This window comes from Megalobrama amblycephala, linkage group LG3 (genome assembly GCF_018812025.1).
Source record: "Megalobrama amblycephala isolate DHTTF-2021 linkage group LG3, ASM1881202v1, whole genome shotgun sequence".
NCBI classification, from domain to species: Eukaryota; Metazoa; Chordata; class Actinopteri; order Cypriniformes; family Xenocyprididae; genus Megalobrama; species Megalobrama amblycephala.
The window spans coordinates 57,070,830-57,087,010 of NC_063046.1; the positions used below are offsets into that span (position 1 = coordinate 57,070,830).

The 16,181-nt window shown below is 33.8% G+C and overlaps 1 protein-coding gene across 6 annotated transcripts in view; it reads left to right on the forward strand.

Moving 5' to 3' along the window:
- Nucleotides 1-16,181, forward strand: part of LOC125265746 (phospholipid-transporting ATPase ABCA1) — a 222,834-nt gene that overhangs the window by 193,663 nt on the left and 12,990 nt on the right. For all 6 annotated transcript variants that reach the window (XM_048186163.1, XM_048186162.1, XM_048186164.1 and 3 more), the window contains 3 exons: nt 53-159; nt 2,600-2,741; nt 10,286-10,420. In XM_048186163.1, coding sequence (XP_048042120.1) covers nt 53-159; nt 2,600-2,741; nt 10,286-10,420 — 384 coding nt within the window. The remainder of the gene's footprint in view (nt 1-52; nt 160-2,599; nt 2,742-10,285; nt 10,421-16,181) is intronic.

Below are 16,181 nucleotides of genomic sequence, written 5' to 3' on the forward strand. Positions count from 1 at the left end.
TTGCTGTGGAAAAAATGTTGTCACTAAATCATTGTGTGTTTGTGGTTTGCAGTGTTTTGGTTTGTTGGGGATAAATGGTGCAGGTAAAACTACAACTTTTAAAATGCTGACTGGAGACATCAGCCCAACAGCAGGAGATGCCTTCCTAAACGGATACAGGTACACTGTATAAAAGCAATAGTAGTAATTAAGAAATTACGTATAAAGCTGTATTTAAGTCTTACAAAAGTGGGTAAAAAAAACACTAAAGTTCAGCTACTAACTTTGTCAAACCTAACTCACCTGCATCTCCTGTTACTCTTCTCATCTTTTTGTGAAATAGCAACTCTTTAAAAATGAAACTACTGTAAAAATGTAGTCATATAATAATTCTTTTTTTTTTTTTTTTTTACCCACAATTGGTCAGTGAAAGGAGGTTATTAATCTTCAAATGTTTGTCAATCTCAGGGGGTCAAACTTAATATTACCGTTTTTTTTTGTTTGTTTGTTTGTTTGTTTTTGATGAGCCTAAATTTAACAAATAATAATAATAATAATAAAAGCAAGTATTGCCTAAATTGAGTTCACTCTGTCACGGGTGCACAAGGACAAGATGTAAAAGATCCAAGTGCAGCATAAGTATTTATTGGGGAGTCCAGAAACGTAAATCCAAGGCAGGCAAGAGGTCAAAATCCAGGTAATCAGTCCACAAAACAACAAGCCAGAGATATAAAACAGTGCACGTAACAAATACAACAAACCACCACTGAGGACAGAAACAACTGAGATTAAATAGACAGACACTAATGATGAAACACAAAACAGCTGAGTGCAATGAGTGTAATAATGAGTCCAGGGGTGAATATGGGAATTGTAGTCCAAGGGGTGAAAACAAGAGTCCAAGATGGAGTGCCCTCTAGTGGCTGATGGGCACTCTCACAGGTGATCGTGACACACTCAGTAGAATCTAGTTTGATGCCAAATGTTGGTTTTAATAAACTTACATTTCCCATAAATTAAATAAAAATTAATTATTTGATCATTCATTTCTTACAGTAAGCTGGGGTAACAGGTTTTAAAAGATGACCTATTATGCCCTTTTTCCAAGTCTTGATTTTGCTTTTAGGGTAGGTTTTTTAATGCTTGAATGTTCAAAATATCACAAATTTTACATTGTTGCAGCACCCCTCTTCCCAGTCTGTCAGTAACATTTCATTTGTTTAATTTCTGTCTCTATAAAGCCCCTTCTTCCTAAAAGCACAATTTGCCTTCAGTGTTGGGGAAAGTTACTTTATTGTAATGCATTACAATATTGTGTTACTCCCTAAAAAATAACTAATTTTGTTACTTTTTTATGGAAAATAATGCGTTACGCTTTGCGTTACGTTATGTGTTAATTTGCATTACTTATTCTCACATGGGTGGGCTTGTATGTTTGTTTTTTAATTAAAAAAAGTTCTGTTTTTGGCAAATGTGAAGACCCTTTCACACCAAAAAGTGATATGAATTAGCCTTAGGCTGAAGTAAATGCAATTTTATGCCTGTATAGTAGAGGTCAATAAATGGGAAAAATATATTTGAAAAAGTAACTCGGATATTTTTTGTAAATTTAAAAGTAATGTGTTACTTTACTATTTACTAAAACTAATCTGATTACGTAACTCAAGTTACATGTAATGTGTTACTCCCAACACTGCGCCCCTTACCATAACTGTGAGTCAACACTCTAATAACGCAACTCAACCAGACCTCACCCCTTTATTTTTTGTCTATTTTGGGTGGGAATTATTTAAATGAGGACTATTGTGATGTGTGCATTCCTGGAAGAATACTCAAGACTACAAACGAGGCATTTAAGGGAGTTCAGAAATGGTGCTTACTGATACAGAGAATAACTCTCATTGGAGTTGAACGTGTAAGACCCCTTTTACAAATCTTGTAGCTATTCTCAAAACCAAAAAATGGTTTTGTCAATAATGGGACACTAAATTGTACCTTTTTTGTGGAATGTCCTGTCTGTCTCTATGTCAGTTGTGTCTCTTCATTATTCAATCTGTGCGAAACACACATGCCATCTCTGTGTCAGTCATCTGTGAAACGCGAGACATATCTAAGTGGAGAGAACCGCAGCTGCCAATCACTTTGCAGATACCGCAGTTTACACTGGCACAAATAGTGCTGTTGTCCTGGGGCTCCATGTGTGAATCAGTCTGATTTGCACACTGGCTCATTTTGAAAGTTTTAAGTAAGTCTAGATAAATCACAAGGGATGCAGTTTAATCTTTTAAATCAAAAAAGGGGTGGAGTGTAATATGTAAATTACATTTAAAGGTGAATTTTGCGATTTCACTAGAGGCATCAAACTTCTAAAATAACTACAGTAGTAAGTAAAATATCCATAACTGAAATAAAAGTTTTAAAAAACTATAGAGGCATATTTAAAAATAATAATAAAAATAACAAAAACAACAAAATTACTAAAACTTCAACTAAAAACAATTCAAAATATTACAAAAACTAATAGTATCTCAATGTTACTAAATAACTGCTTGATCCAGCTAGAAAGTGTTGTTATGCAGTTGCTAAGGTGTTAAGAGGGATTTCTTGTTTAATTTTTCAGCATCCGCAATGAAATGCAGTTGGTGCAGCAGAATATGGGTTACTGTCCGCAGTTTGATGCCATAGATGACCTTCTGACAGGACGAGAACACCTGGAGTTCTACGCTCGACTCCGAGGGGTTCCGGAAAAGGAGGTTTCCATGGTAACACAGCCTGCGGTCTTTGTTTTGTAGACCCTTAATCTTTGTATCTAAAATTCACTCTCTGTCTATGGAATCTGTGTGTGTGTACATGTGTATGTGCATGTTGGTGTACGTGAGTTTGGGGTTCTGTAGCCTTTCAGCAACAACCGTCAAAGTGTGTGCCTTGAGTCTCACAAGTCTTTGATCCCTTACAACTGGTTAACTTGTGCAAAATCCACACTAACACACACACACACACCAAGGTTATTTTGTGTTTTCATTTTCAATATATTATTAATCTATTAGTAACATTTTATTTGAATATACACATAATATAACATTAAAATATTATTATACAATAATATTTTTATTAGATTATAAATATTTCTACAACAGTTAGTTTTGTATATACACCAGTATCAGCATTCAGCATTTATATCAGCATTTATAGAATTCCGCTTGTTTCTGCGCATTCTAGACCAGCAGTATTTCTCCCTAATCATTTACAGTTGCACCAGTACAGCAGCACCAGACCAGCAGCCACATGACAGAAGTGATAGGCAGAGCTTATACAGTCTTAATGCAGTTGTGCTACCTATACACATACTTTTTTATTAGATATGAGCTGTTTTCACATGGAATTTGATTGGATCAAAATCTACAATACTTTTAAATAAGGTTACTTTTCAGTCAATCATACATGCATAAGATATCATCATGGGCGACATTGGGTGGTCATAAAATTTTTATGTCCGTGGTCACACGCTGTGGTCCGTGGTCATAAAAATTCGGCTGCCACTGTTCAGAGAGTCAAAGCTAGACCACAGTCTAGTAAACGCTTCTTGTTCATGTGGATTTGGATAAAACAGTTAATCGCTTTGATGCCGTGCCTGGTGAACGCCATTTATCCCTTCACAGTGGCATATAACGGACGGGAACGCAGGATTATTAAATTATTCTTATTATTATCATGCTACTTTTATTATTAAATTAATATTGCAATTAATTTGCCCCACGATATCATCGCACATAACCGCATAACCGACGCGCTGCGAGGATAATAAAATATTAGATATTCCTCAATTAAAAACAACTTGTCTAACACAAATTACTTCTCAATTCACGAAAAATACTTTTTTTCTCACTATGGGCCACAAGAGAACATCTCCAAGATAATATATGCGCCGTTAATGCAGATTGCCAAAAGCCAAAAGCTTAGTCAGTTTTACTTTCAGTTTCTGTACTGAATAATTGACTGGCATTTGAGACTTCTTCACCTGCATAACTCTCACACAAAATTTGCACATTGTTTGTGTGATATCCACTAGCTCGCCTTCATGGTTTGAAATGGAAATATTTTCAATATTGCAACATGGTATTTTTCTTCACCACTTGTTTCAAAATGATGAACAATGATTCACATATCGTCTGTGATAATAAAATTAAGTGAATTATTAAATAAATGAGTAAATAAACAAGCAAACTTAAACTTGTTTGCTTGAAATTTCTGCGAAAAATTTTTTTTCTTGCACCCCCAACTCGAGAGTCAAATGACGCCCATGGATATCATTATGTACAATTTACATTATGTACAAATCATGTTTAATGTTAATTGATACAAACACAATTGTTCATTGTTAGTTTGATGAAAACTTTTTAAATTTTAAATTATATTAACTCTTTCCCTGCCATTGATGGATTTTTCCATCATTTATGACAAAACACTTCCCCGCCATTAATGTAATTTTTCCGGCAATTCATGTTTTCACTGTTACATGATAGGAGGTGCTATTATGCATCTTCTGAAAGAGTTTGGAATCTCTATCTCCGGATCAAAACACAGGTGAAGAAGAAGCAAAAAAAGCGATAGAAGCATTTTTTATGCCCATGTAAAATAACATGATCATCAAACATTAAAGTGCATATAAATCAAAACTGCCTAATATTACAGAAAGAAATGTTGACACATGAAGAATTATAGTGTAGGACTGTACAAGCTGTGGAGGTGTTGATGGAAGCAATATTTTTTTTTTTTTTAAGCAGAGGCTGTTCTTTCTTTTGATATATTGCATGTCAGGGGGAGCAAGCGGGCTCAGGACTGAAAAATCCGTCCCGCGCCCGCCTGCCCGCTCCTGCAGGATTCTGTTCCGCTCCCGCAAAAAAATTATATTGTCCCGCCTGCAACATTCATGTTTTGTCCCGCTCCCACCCGCAAAATCTGTGATTGGCTACATTGCTCAACACTGCAAACACAAATTATAAATATAATCTCGCATATGCTCGCGACTGAAAATCATTTTTATTTTATATTAGTTGTTCTTATTGCTTTTTTGCAATATATGAATAACAATTTATTAATTTTTAGATATTTTATGTTTAGATATTTCTATTTTGTGGGAGTCCCGCAAATCATTTTGTCCCGCGCCACACTCTGTTGCGTTGGATCTCGTGGATCCCGCGGGAGTGCAAGTCTCTAGTTCAGATATTCGTACAATAAAACATTCTGGGGGCCATGAAAATTTTGTGAAAAAGATAAAAAATGCTGGTGCTGGCTGCCAGCTTTAAAAAAAAAAAATGCTGGCTCGGAAAGAGTTAATAAATGTGTAAACGTTTTGTAAAGTGTTTCCCATTATACTGTATTATGTGATAGCCTACTTATTACTCATCTCATAAATCAGGACACAGGAGGGGAGGGGCTATTCTGATTCTTAACGCAGTGAATTTTGAATTTATGTCTAATTATCTTTTAATTAAAGATAAAGAGGGATGATATATATTTTGTTGGACGCAAATTAGATAATAGATAATAAAGAAGTGGCGTTACTTAATGTGTATACTTCACTAAAAGGTACCAAATCATACCAAATCATTTTTTAAGAAAATATTTGACTCAATAGCCACAGCAGTGGCTATTTAAATGTTCAGCTTAAGTCTAGACTGGATACAACTAATCCTTCCAAGAAAAAAAAAAAAAGAATCCAAATCCCAAAATAGTTCAAAGAATGTTTAAAGAATTGGGTATGATATATGTAGAGAAGTTCACCCAAGGGAAAAACTTTTTACTTCAGCATGCCATTCTATGTATTCAGGAATTATAATTCAGATAATATAATTCAGCATAGAATCAAAAACTGTAATATAGGGACTAGAGATGTATCTGGCCACTTAGAAAGATACTCTTGAATGACACAGTGATACAGAAGCAGATTGAGAATGAATTTGAAATGTATCTCCAGTGCAATGATAATAGAGAAGTGTCTCCATGTACCCTGGGATGCTGCAAAGGCTGTAATGTAGGGCAGAATTATTGCTCTCAATGCTTTCTTTAAAAAAGAGAAACAGAAAAGAGTATTAGATCTACAAGAGGAAAAGAAAAGTTTGGAGATCAAACATACTGAACAGAAAGACCCTCAAATACTGATATGATTAAATAAAGTTAAACAAGACCTAAATGGCATATATGATGACATTAAATTTGTTAAACAAAGGTACTATGAGACAAGACCCAAAGCAATGAAAACAACACTCAAAAAAATACAACTTATAAAATCAAAAATCATAAAACCAAGTTTATGTAACGAATTAAAATACATTCAGAAATCTATTTATTTACTCTAATAATAAATAAATTTAAATATTCAACCAGCTAGGGCCAACACTCCAAAACGTTTTAGATTTTGTGGATTTACCAGCAATAGGGGAACAACAGAATAAAGCACTGGTGGCTGAAATAATGATAGAAGAATTAAATAGTGTTATATCAAAGTTTAAAGCAAATAAGACACCGGGCACAGACAGTTATTCGTCTGAATGGTACAAAATATTTAGACCCCAAATAACACCTATGCTGCTTAATTGTTTTAATTATATATCGATGTCAAGGTTTGTTTAGAATACTGTAGTAGAAGACCTAGGATAAGGATTAAGACATTGCATTTGGTGAAAGAGAAGGGGGGAGGGCTCTACCATGTCTTCAGGGTTATTATTATTATGCAGCACAATTGAAACCTTTAGTATGCTGGTGTATACCAAGTTATGAATCAAAATGAAAAACCCTAGAAATTTCACAAACAGATACACCTATATAGTTGACAATAGAAAATAAAAATCAAGCAAAAAGGAGATGAACAGATTGAACACTTGGATTGTATTCACAGTGAAGTTATGGTTTAGGGTATTGAAGAAATTAAAACTAGAGAAACAAGCTGGAGTATTATATTAGATAGCATTTGACCCAGGTTTTAAACCTGCTGGGCTGGACGAGAGATTTGAACAGTGGGTTTGGAGAGGCTTTACATCTTACTGTTCAGTCATTTCCAATGGAAAACTACAGAGTTACCAGGTATTTTCAGACACACTGGACAAGAAAAGCAGGATTTCTATAGATACCTCCAAGTTAGATATTATTTTAACAAAAAAGTTAAAAGTATAGTGACTGAAGATTAAAATTCCATTGCAGTATTTTCAAATGCATATATGTTAGAAGATAACAGAAGGCTGGTTTTTAGTTTAGATGGATGTATACAGGCCTCTAAGACGCATTCATCATAATACATTAAACAAATATGTGAGGAGTCGTCTGACTCTCAAACAACAGAGGAATACTGGCCAGATTTATGTGTGACAGGCAAATACTACAAACTCAAGATCTTGGAGGGAGTTTGGATGGAAGAATATAGTATGATTCTTTATAACTCCCAGCACTACAGAGTTGGGGCTTTTGTTGGAGGCAATTTGGAACCTCAATGGCTAATCATGTTTTTAGGGGCTGCCCGAAAATGCAACCTTTTTGGCAAAAAGTAGAGGCTGAAATTGAAAAGATAATGGGAGAAGAGTTTGACTATTCATTCATTACATTATATCTAGAGAAAATGCCAGAAACTGTTTTAGAGAAGGATATATACTTAAGGAACACTTAACACCAATGCAATTAATGTCCAATAAAGATTGGTTTAAAGCACTTAATTAATGACATTTTCTGATTATCTGTGACCTAATCTAAAGTGGGAACTATTCACGCTTAATAAGGTGTTTATAAAGCATAAAAAACAATTATCTAACTCTTTACATATGAGCTTATTAAACAATAATAATTTTGTTAATTACAATGACAATGAATGAAGCCAATTAGTATATTAAGAATGTAGAGACTACAATATACCGTATAAACTATGAATTGACTACAAACTAATAGTTTGCAAATGATTTGTGAGTACTGTATTACTGTATAATTTTTTTTCTCATAATTCTCTCAAATTGTTTAAATTGCAAGAAAAACATTTTCAGAATTGTGCGATATAAACTCACAATTGCCAAAAAAAGTTTATAGCTCGCAATTCTGAATTTTTTTCTCACAATTGTGAGTTTATATCCCGCAATTCTGACTTTTATATCTCAGAATTGTGAGATATAAACCTGCAATTGCAAGTTATAAAGTTCACAGTAACCTTTTATTTTAGGGTCTTTTAACTAGTTGCTTATTAGCATGCATATTACTAGAATTTTGACTGTTTATTAGTAATTATTAAGCACATATTAATGCCTTATTCTGTATGACCTTATTCTACATTCTTAATTCGGTAACACTTTAGAATAACTCACGCTATGAAGCATTAGTTAAGCATTAGTAAATAGTTAATTCATCATTTATAAAACATGAATAGACATTAGTAAGCCATTTATAAATACAGCTATAAATGCTTTGTTTTTGATTTATAAGCATATCTATAATGAGTTTAATAATTGTATTTTCATACTTTATTAATGATCAATTTATCATTTCTAAATTATGTATTACATTATTCACAAACCAGTAATTTAGGAGTTGTCAGTGGTTCATAAGATCATTTAGGAAGTGTAAGTAAATGATTAATAAAATATTTAAATGTACATTTATGCATCTTATTATTTAAACATATAGTATTAGTTACTCAGTGTGTTAATAATTGCTTTATTAACATATTCCTAGTGTCAAAACTACCTCAGTACTAACTTTAAAACATTAGAGAACAGCAGTGCAGAAGATCACTGAACCTTTAAATCTCATTTATAAAAGCTTTACAAAGCATAAATAGTCCTCACTTTAGATGAGCTCACAAAAATAGTTAACTGACTACTTCTAAATGTTTTATAACTACCTGAATTAATCATGAATTGCAGTAGGAATATGTGTTAATAAAACATTTACTAACACACTAAGTAACTATTACTATGTGTCTAAATAATAAGGTGTATAAATGAATGTTTAAATAGTTTATTAATCATTTACTTACACTTACTAAATGAACTACTGACAACTCCTAAATAACTGGTTTGTAAATAATGTAATACTTAATTTAGAAATGATAAATTGATTATTAATAAAGTATGAAAATACAATTATTAAACACATTATAGATATGCTTATAAATCAAGAATAAAGCAATTATAGCTGTATTTGTAAACTACTTACTAATGTCTATTAATGCTTTATAAGTGATGAAATAACTATTAACTAATGCTTAATTAATGCTTCATAGTGTGCAGTTATTACAAAGTGTTACCCTTAATTCTACAATCCTACCCAATACCTAAACTTAACAACTAACTATTAATAAGCAGTAAATTAGGAGTTTATTGAGGGAAAAGTCGTAGATAATAGTAAATGCATGTTCCCTATACTAAAGTGTTACCAAGTTCACTTCTGAGAAAAAAAAGTACAAGCTCTGTTCCTTACTTCCATTCTGTGGCTGCTGGTCTGCTGCTGCTGTTATGAAACTGCTAAGTATATATAGCTGTAGACCGGAGATCTCCAAATGGGGCGTGAACTCCAAAAGTGTGCGGTACCTCGGAGTCTCCACATGAAAAGACTGGAGTAATGATGCTAAAAATTCAGCTTTGCATCACAGAATAATGATGTTGTATAATGTTGTAATAATTTTTAACAATATTACTGTTATAAAAGTTATAAAACATGTTATATAAATAAATATGATAATTTATTCCTGTGAGGCAAAGCTGAATTTTAAGCATCATTACTCCAGTCTTGAGTGTCACATGATCCTTCAGGAAACATTCTACTATGCTGATTTGCTGATCAAGAAACAATTATTATTATTATTAATGTTAAAAACAGTTGTGCTGCTTCATATATTTGTGGACCCGTGATCCATTTTTTTTTTTTTAGATTCTTTGATGAATAGAAAGTTCAGAATTTATAACAGAATTTAACAGAATTTATTTGATATAGAAATCTTTTGTGACATTATAAAATTTTTTTTTTTTATTGTCACTTTTTTAGTTGCTGAATAAAAGTATTAATTAATTTAAAAAAATCTTGCTGACCCCAAACTTTTGAACTATAATGTATATAATGTTTTTAATTTGACCTTTAATTTCAGTATAGTTTTAGTTGGTTTCAGCAATGGGTTTGAATCGGTATTGTGTCACGTCATATTGCCATCTGTTGATTTTTAGTTTATTTTGTATTTTGGTTTTTAAATAAATCTTAGTTTTAGTGTTCAGTGGGTGGATGTTTATATGAATTGATGGATATGCAGTGATATTCTCTCTATTGCTCTTTCAAGGTGGCTGAGTGGGGCATTCAGAAGCTCGGCCTTGTGAAATACTCAGAGAAATCTGCAGGAACGTACAGTGGCGGCAACAAGCGCAAACTCTCCACTGCCATGGCTCTGATTGGCTGCCCTCCTCTGGTCTTCCTGGTAAGACACGCCCATCACTCACACACACACACACACACACACCTGGCACTTCAAATCACTTCACCGTTTTGTCACTGTTCAGACAATCAGCACTGATTCATCCGAGCGAGTCGATAAACGTGTCTTTAGTTCCGTCTGTTCTTCTGTCTGCACTCAAATACGCACATCCAGCACAAGCTACAATAGAAGCTCAACACACAGGATGTGTTCTTGTTCAGTCTTTCTGTTTTTTTAATTGTGCATCTATGTAAATTTATCTACAGAAGTGAGTAACGTAGTGCCAATGGAAGCAGATTACTTTAATGAATGAATGAGGCATTTATATAGCGCTTTTCTTATGTACTGCTGTACACCAAAAGCGCTTTACAATCATATGGGCAGTCTCTCCTCAACCGCCACCAGTGTGCAGCATCCACTTGGAGGATGCGACAGCAGCCACAACGGCGCCAGTGCGCTCACCACATACCAGCTATAGGTTAAGAGAAGAAAGAGTGATAGAGCCAATTCAGTGGATGAGGTTTATTAGGAGGCCATGATTGATAAGGGCCAATGGAGGTTACCCCCCTACTCTTTACGAGAAGTGCCATGGGATTTTTAATGACCACAGAGAGTCCTCGGTTTAACGTCTCATCTGAAGGACGGTGCTTGTGACAGTATAGTGTCCCCGTCAATATACTGGGGCATTAGGACCCACACAGACTACAGGGCAAACACCTCTTCCAACAGCAGCCTAGTTTTCCCAAGAGGCGCCTCATCCAGGTACTGCCAGGCTCAACTTTGCTTAGCTTTAGTGGGCAACCAGTCTTGGGCCACAGGGTGATATGGCTTCAGTACTCTGTTTCTCATCCTTTTTGACTCCAAAGCCCCCCCATTATTACAATAATACTCAGAGGATTAGGATGGATAAGGATTTTTAAAAATATATATTTTCCTCACAATTTCTACCCAACAAAATATTTTAAAAACATTTTTCCCAGTCATTTGTGATTTACTCGATAAGGATTTTTAAAAATATATATTTTTCTCTCATTTTTTTTTTACCCAAAAATATATATTGGAGCTTGGTATGACTAGAAAAATATGGGAAGACAGTGAAGTGAGATTTGTTTAAAAGTGAAAATCCCTATAAGAAAACTCTGAGCCGCAGAGACTGAAATCAAAAAGAGGAATCCAGACAGAACGGTTCAAAGGAGTAAAGTCTCCAACACAAATCAATAAAACAGGTAAGAGATTCAGAATCAGAATCTGACTCGCGCAGTCAGAAAACAGGCTTACTCGGAAACTTACATACTAACATGGGAGTATAAAAGAATAGATACACTAGCGTTCAAAAGTTTGGGGTTGTTAAGATTTGTAATGTTTTTGAAAGAAGTCTCTTGTGTTCACCAAGGCTATATTTATTTGATCAAAAATAGAGAAAAAACTGTGAAATATTATTACAATTTAAAATAACTGTTTTCTATTATAATATATTTTAAAATGTAATTTATTCCTGTGATGCAAAGCTGAATTTTCAGCATCATTACTCCAGTGTCACATGATCCTTCAGAAATCATTCTAATATGCTGATTTGCAGCTAATTTTTTATTATTATCAGTGTTGAAAACAGTTGCGCTGCTTCATGTTTTTGAAGAAATTGTGACACATTTGATTCCGAATCCTTTGATGAATAGAAAGTTCAAAAGAACAGCATTTATTTGAATTGTAAATTCATACATAAATTCTTGCTGACCCCAAAATTTTTGAATTACAGTGTGTATATATACAAGACACAACTAATAATAGTTAGACTGGTTAATTAAAGTGGCAGCTACTTTATATATTTTCATTTATGAAGACCCATATACTGTGTGCAAAAATTACTGCCAAAATAGTAATAGTATTAAAGCCAAAGCAATCAAGATATTTTGGAAAATATTTACTTTATATAAAGTATAGTGCACAAATATCTAGCATGCATATTATGAAAACCTGAGTCTCTCTAAAGTTAGGGTAGTCTTTAGCTAATGTGCAGCTCATTGTGCTTTCAGTACAGCTGTATGTCATTCAGGATGTTCAGTTCATCTTATGCTATAAATGCATAAAAGCATAATAAATGGCACAGTGATAATTACACAAGTGGTCTGTTTAACACCCAGTGTCAGTCTTTTTATTTCTCCTACTCTAAAATAATCATATATTCTGTCTTTAACAAAGAACATAAATGTCTTTCTACTTCAGTTTTCTCCTTTAGCTATTATAAGACAGGAATTAAAGACATGTATGACATATAGCAGCACATTGATCATTAACTCTAATGTGTCGTTTATATAGTCTAGTGATGTGAAAATAATAGAGCTAAAATATACACAATAAAAGTTTGCAGTGTATTTACAATAAGGACTTTTTTCAACATCCCGAGAAATTTAGTTTCGCTGGCATCTTGTTAACAAATAAAAATAATAATACAAACTACAAAGGAAACAAATATCTTGAACTTTTGAAATATCTTTGCTATATAGTTAATGATAAATGCTTCAGCCATTATTAAGATATGGAAATTTGATGCCCATTAATGTACATACACATTGCAGGTTGTCTAGATTATTCATTCACACTGATTAATGTTTATTCACACCCACAGAAATGATTATATGACTCCAGAGACTTTACAGTTTCTGGCTGGTGTAAGCGCTAACAGTGCAAACACATCTAACGGCAAACATAAACAAAACAAACCTTGACATTCGGTCTGATTTAGAGTTCCAAACTCTCTTGTCGGTTTATATAGTCAGATTCATGCGGGTATAAGCTCAAAGCTCTGAACTGATTTGCTGGGGGAGAAAATGGGTGGAGCCCATTCCATTTATGAATTTCTGTGCAGGAAAATTTCAGAATCTATAGACCTTATGTGCCAGAGAAACAAGTGCGCAACCATCTTTAGAATATTGTGTTTGAACTTCTGTTTTTGCGGTAGCTCTGTATATTTCTATGACATCGCTGTCGAAGAGTAATTAACTGGTCAATTGGATTTACTTATTGTAGAGTTAACTAAAGTTATCATGAGCATTAATGTTTGAAGCGGGTGTCATAAGAAATGTCAGTAGACCGGGAAGATTTTAAAACAAGCAGGTTATTCATAAATCCGTAAGATCTTACCTTCATGCTGTGGAAATACAAATCTCATTATGTTTTCGTGAGGCTCCTTACATTCATTTGTGAACTATTCAACACACATAACCCTACACCTAGAAGAAAACCTCTTAACACTTTACAATAAGGTCCCATTAGTTAATATTAATTGATGTATTAATGTAACTAACATTAACAATGAGTAAAGCCCCGTTCACACCGCCAGCGACTTTTTCGCTTCATGTCGTTAGTCTCTGTACTGTGAAGTCGCTTGTGGCCGTTTCTAGTGCTGTTGCTCTAATGTCATTGGTAGACTGCACGTCTGGCCATATCTATAGAAAATGCAATCACAAATGATATATAAAACTAAGAAATCATTCTAATTTGACTAGGAATTAGGCTTAAAATAATTAAAAGTAACATTCTGCTGTTGTACAGTGCTGTGACTGCAGAGCTCAGTGCATTAAATCATTAACTAGATTAACGATCATTCTATCAACAAATTAAGATCACTCATACTGTCAAAAAATACTAAAACATCATTTGAATTTGACAAATAATAATTTTTTTTTGTCCCTAATAACACAATGCAGGGGAACCTGTAATATGAACTGCAGCAGTGCTAAACTGCTCACAGCATCATATAATTAACAACACAAAATGTATGAATCAAACTGACAAGACAGTTTTTTTTTTTTTCCACGCATCATTTTATTATATCCATGTATGTACAGTCAAATCATATAAAACAGTGAAATCGCTCCGGAACTATTCCTGTCTGCCTTGCCTGCACTCGAGACGGTGACGTGAGCTCCAGAGAGCCTTCACTCCTATTGGTTGTCGCTCGCGAAATTCGCTCCTGATTTGCATAAAGTTAAAATATCTGAACTTTTGTCGGGTGTCTCCCGTCGCTTGACACGCCTACATTCTGTCACTAACGGTCACTGTCGCTCTTGTCGCCGGAAGTCGCCAGCGCTCCATTGAAATGAATGGGATCCTGTTGCTGCGCGTTGCTGGCGGTGTGAACTGGGCTTAATACATTTGTTGCAGTATTTATTAATCTTTGTTAATGCCACTTGTTCATTGTTAGTTCATGTTAACTATTGCAGTTAACAAATGCAACCTTATTGTAATGGGTATGGGTAGCACTTTACAATAAGGACCTATTAGTTATTGTTAGTTAATACATTAAATTAATAATTTGCGATTCATTGATTACAGTATTTATTAATATTTGTTAACGTCGGTTAATACAAATACGACTGTTCATTGTTAGTTCATGTTAGCACAGGTCCATTAAGTATTACATTTTGATTTTTATAAAGTATTGGTAAATGTTGAAATTAACAAGATTAATAAATGCTTTTTCATTGTTAGTTTATGTTTACTAACACATTAACTAATGTTAACAAATAGAATCTATTGTAAAGTGTGACCGAAAACTTTAATGAAACTATGATTTGAGCGGTATGAATTGTATTAATCATTTTACCTTGTCTCTGAAAGGACATTTTTCTTTCAGATGTAGCTCACTTCTAGGGACAGTTTTATCCACAAAATAAATACACACACACACACACACACACACATAGACGGGAGAGAACGTCCTTGAGGATTAAACATAAAATGAAGAGCGGAATAACGATAGAAAAGATTAAAGAAGAAAAGAACACAGGACTGCAGGTCACTCGTGGGACATTTCTAATGTATTTTCAAGCGAGATTTTACATTCCGCACACACGCGCCTCTGTTTGCTGGCATTAAAATCTCATTCTGCCTGACGGAGGCTCATATGAAATAATCCGCGTTCATAACCTGCAGAATAACTCCTGATTCGCTCTCTGCGGATGCTAATTAAAGGCGGAATTACGAGGCAGGTGCTCGCAGCGTGTCCGTCTTGCTCTGAATCACTGCAGAGGACAGAGGGATGTCGTCATGTAATGATTCTGTGATTCAGAGTCAAAGATCACGTTATCCATTTCTATAGCTATTGTCCATTGTGTTTGGAATAGCATACTAACACGTTTATCTTATAATTAGTGCAATAAATAGCATGTGTACTGTGTAGTATGTACATTTTGGTAACACTTTATTTGGTTACACTTTAGTTTACAGTGCCGTAGTTACATTGTAATTACTCAAATAAGTACTGAGTACTATTAATTAACTACATGTACTTACTATAGAGTTACAGTTAGGGTTAGGGCTTGGTTTAGGGTTAGTTACTTGTAATTATGCATAATTCATGTGTAATTAATTGATGTGTAACTACAGCACTGTAAAATAAAGTGTTACCCTTTATTTTAGTGTCCTTGTTGTGTTTTACATGTTCTTACTGTAGTAATAACAGTAAATTATGCATAATTACATGCAACTTACCCTAAACCAAACCCTAATCCTGATTAAATAGCAAGTACGTTGTTAATTAAAATTTTGCATTAACTAATTTTAAAATATATCTTTTGATCTTAAATATATTAGTAAATGTTGAGATTGACATTAACTAAGATTAATAAATGCTGTAATATTGTTCATTGTTAGTTCATATTAACTAATGTTGACAAATGTAACCTTATTGTAAAGTGTTATCAATCAATTTGACTTCACTTTAAATATGCAACATAATGAGGTCACTGATGTTTAATGCATA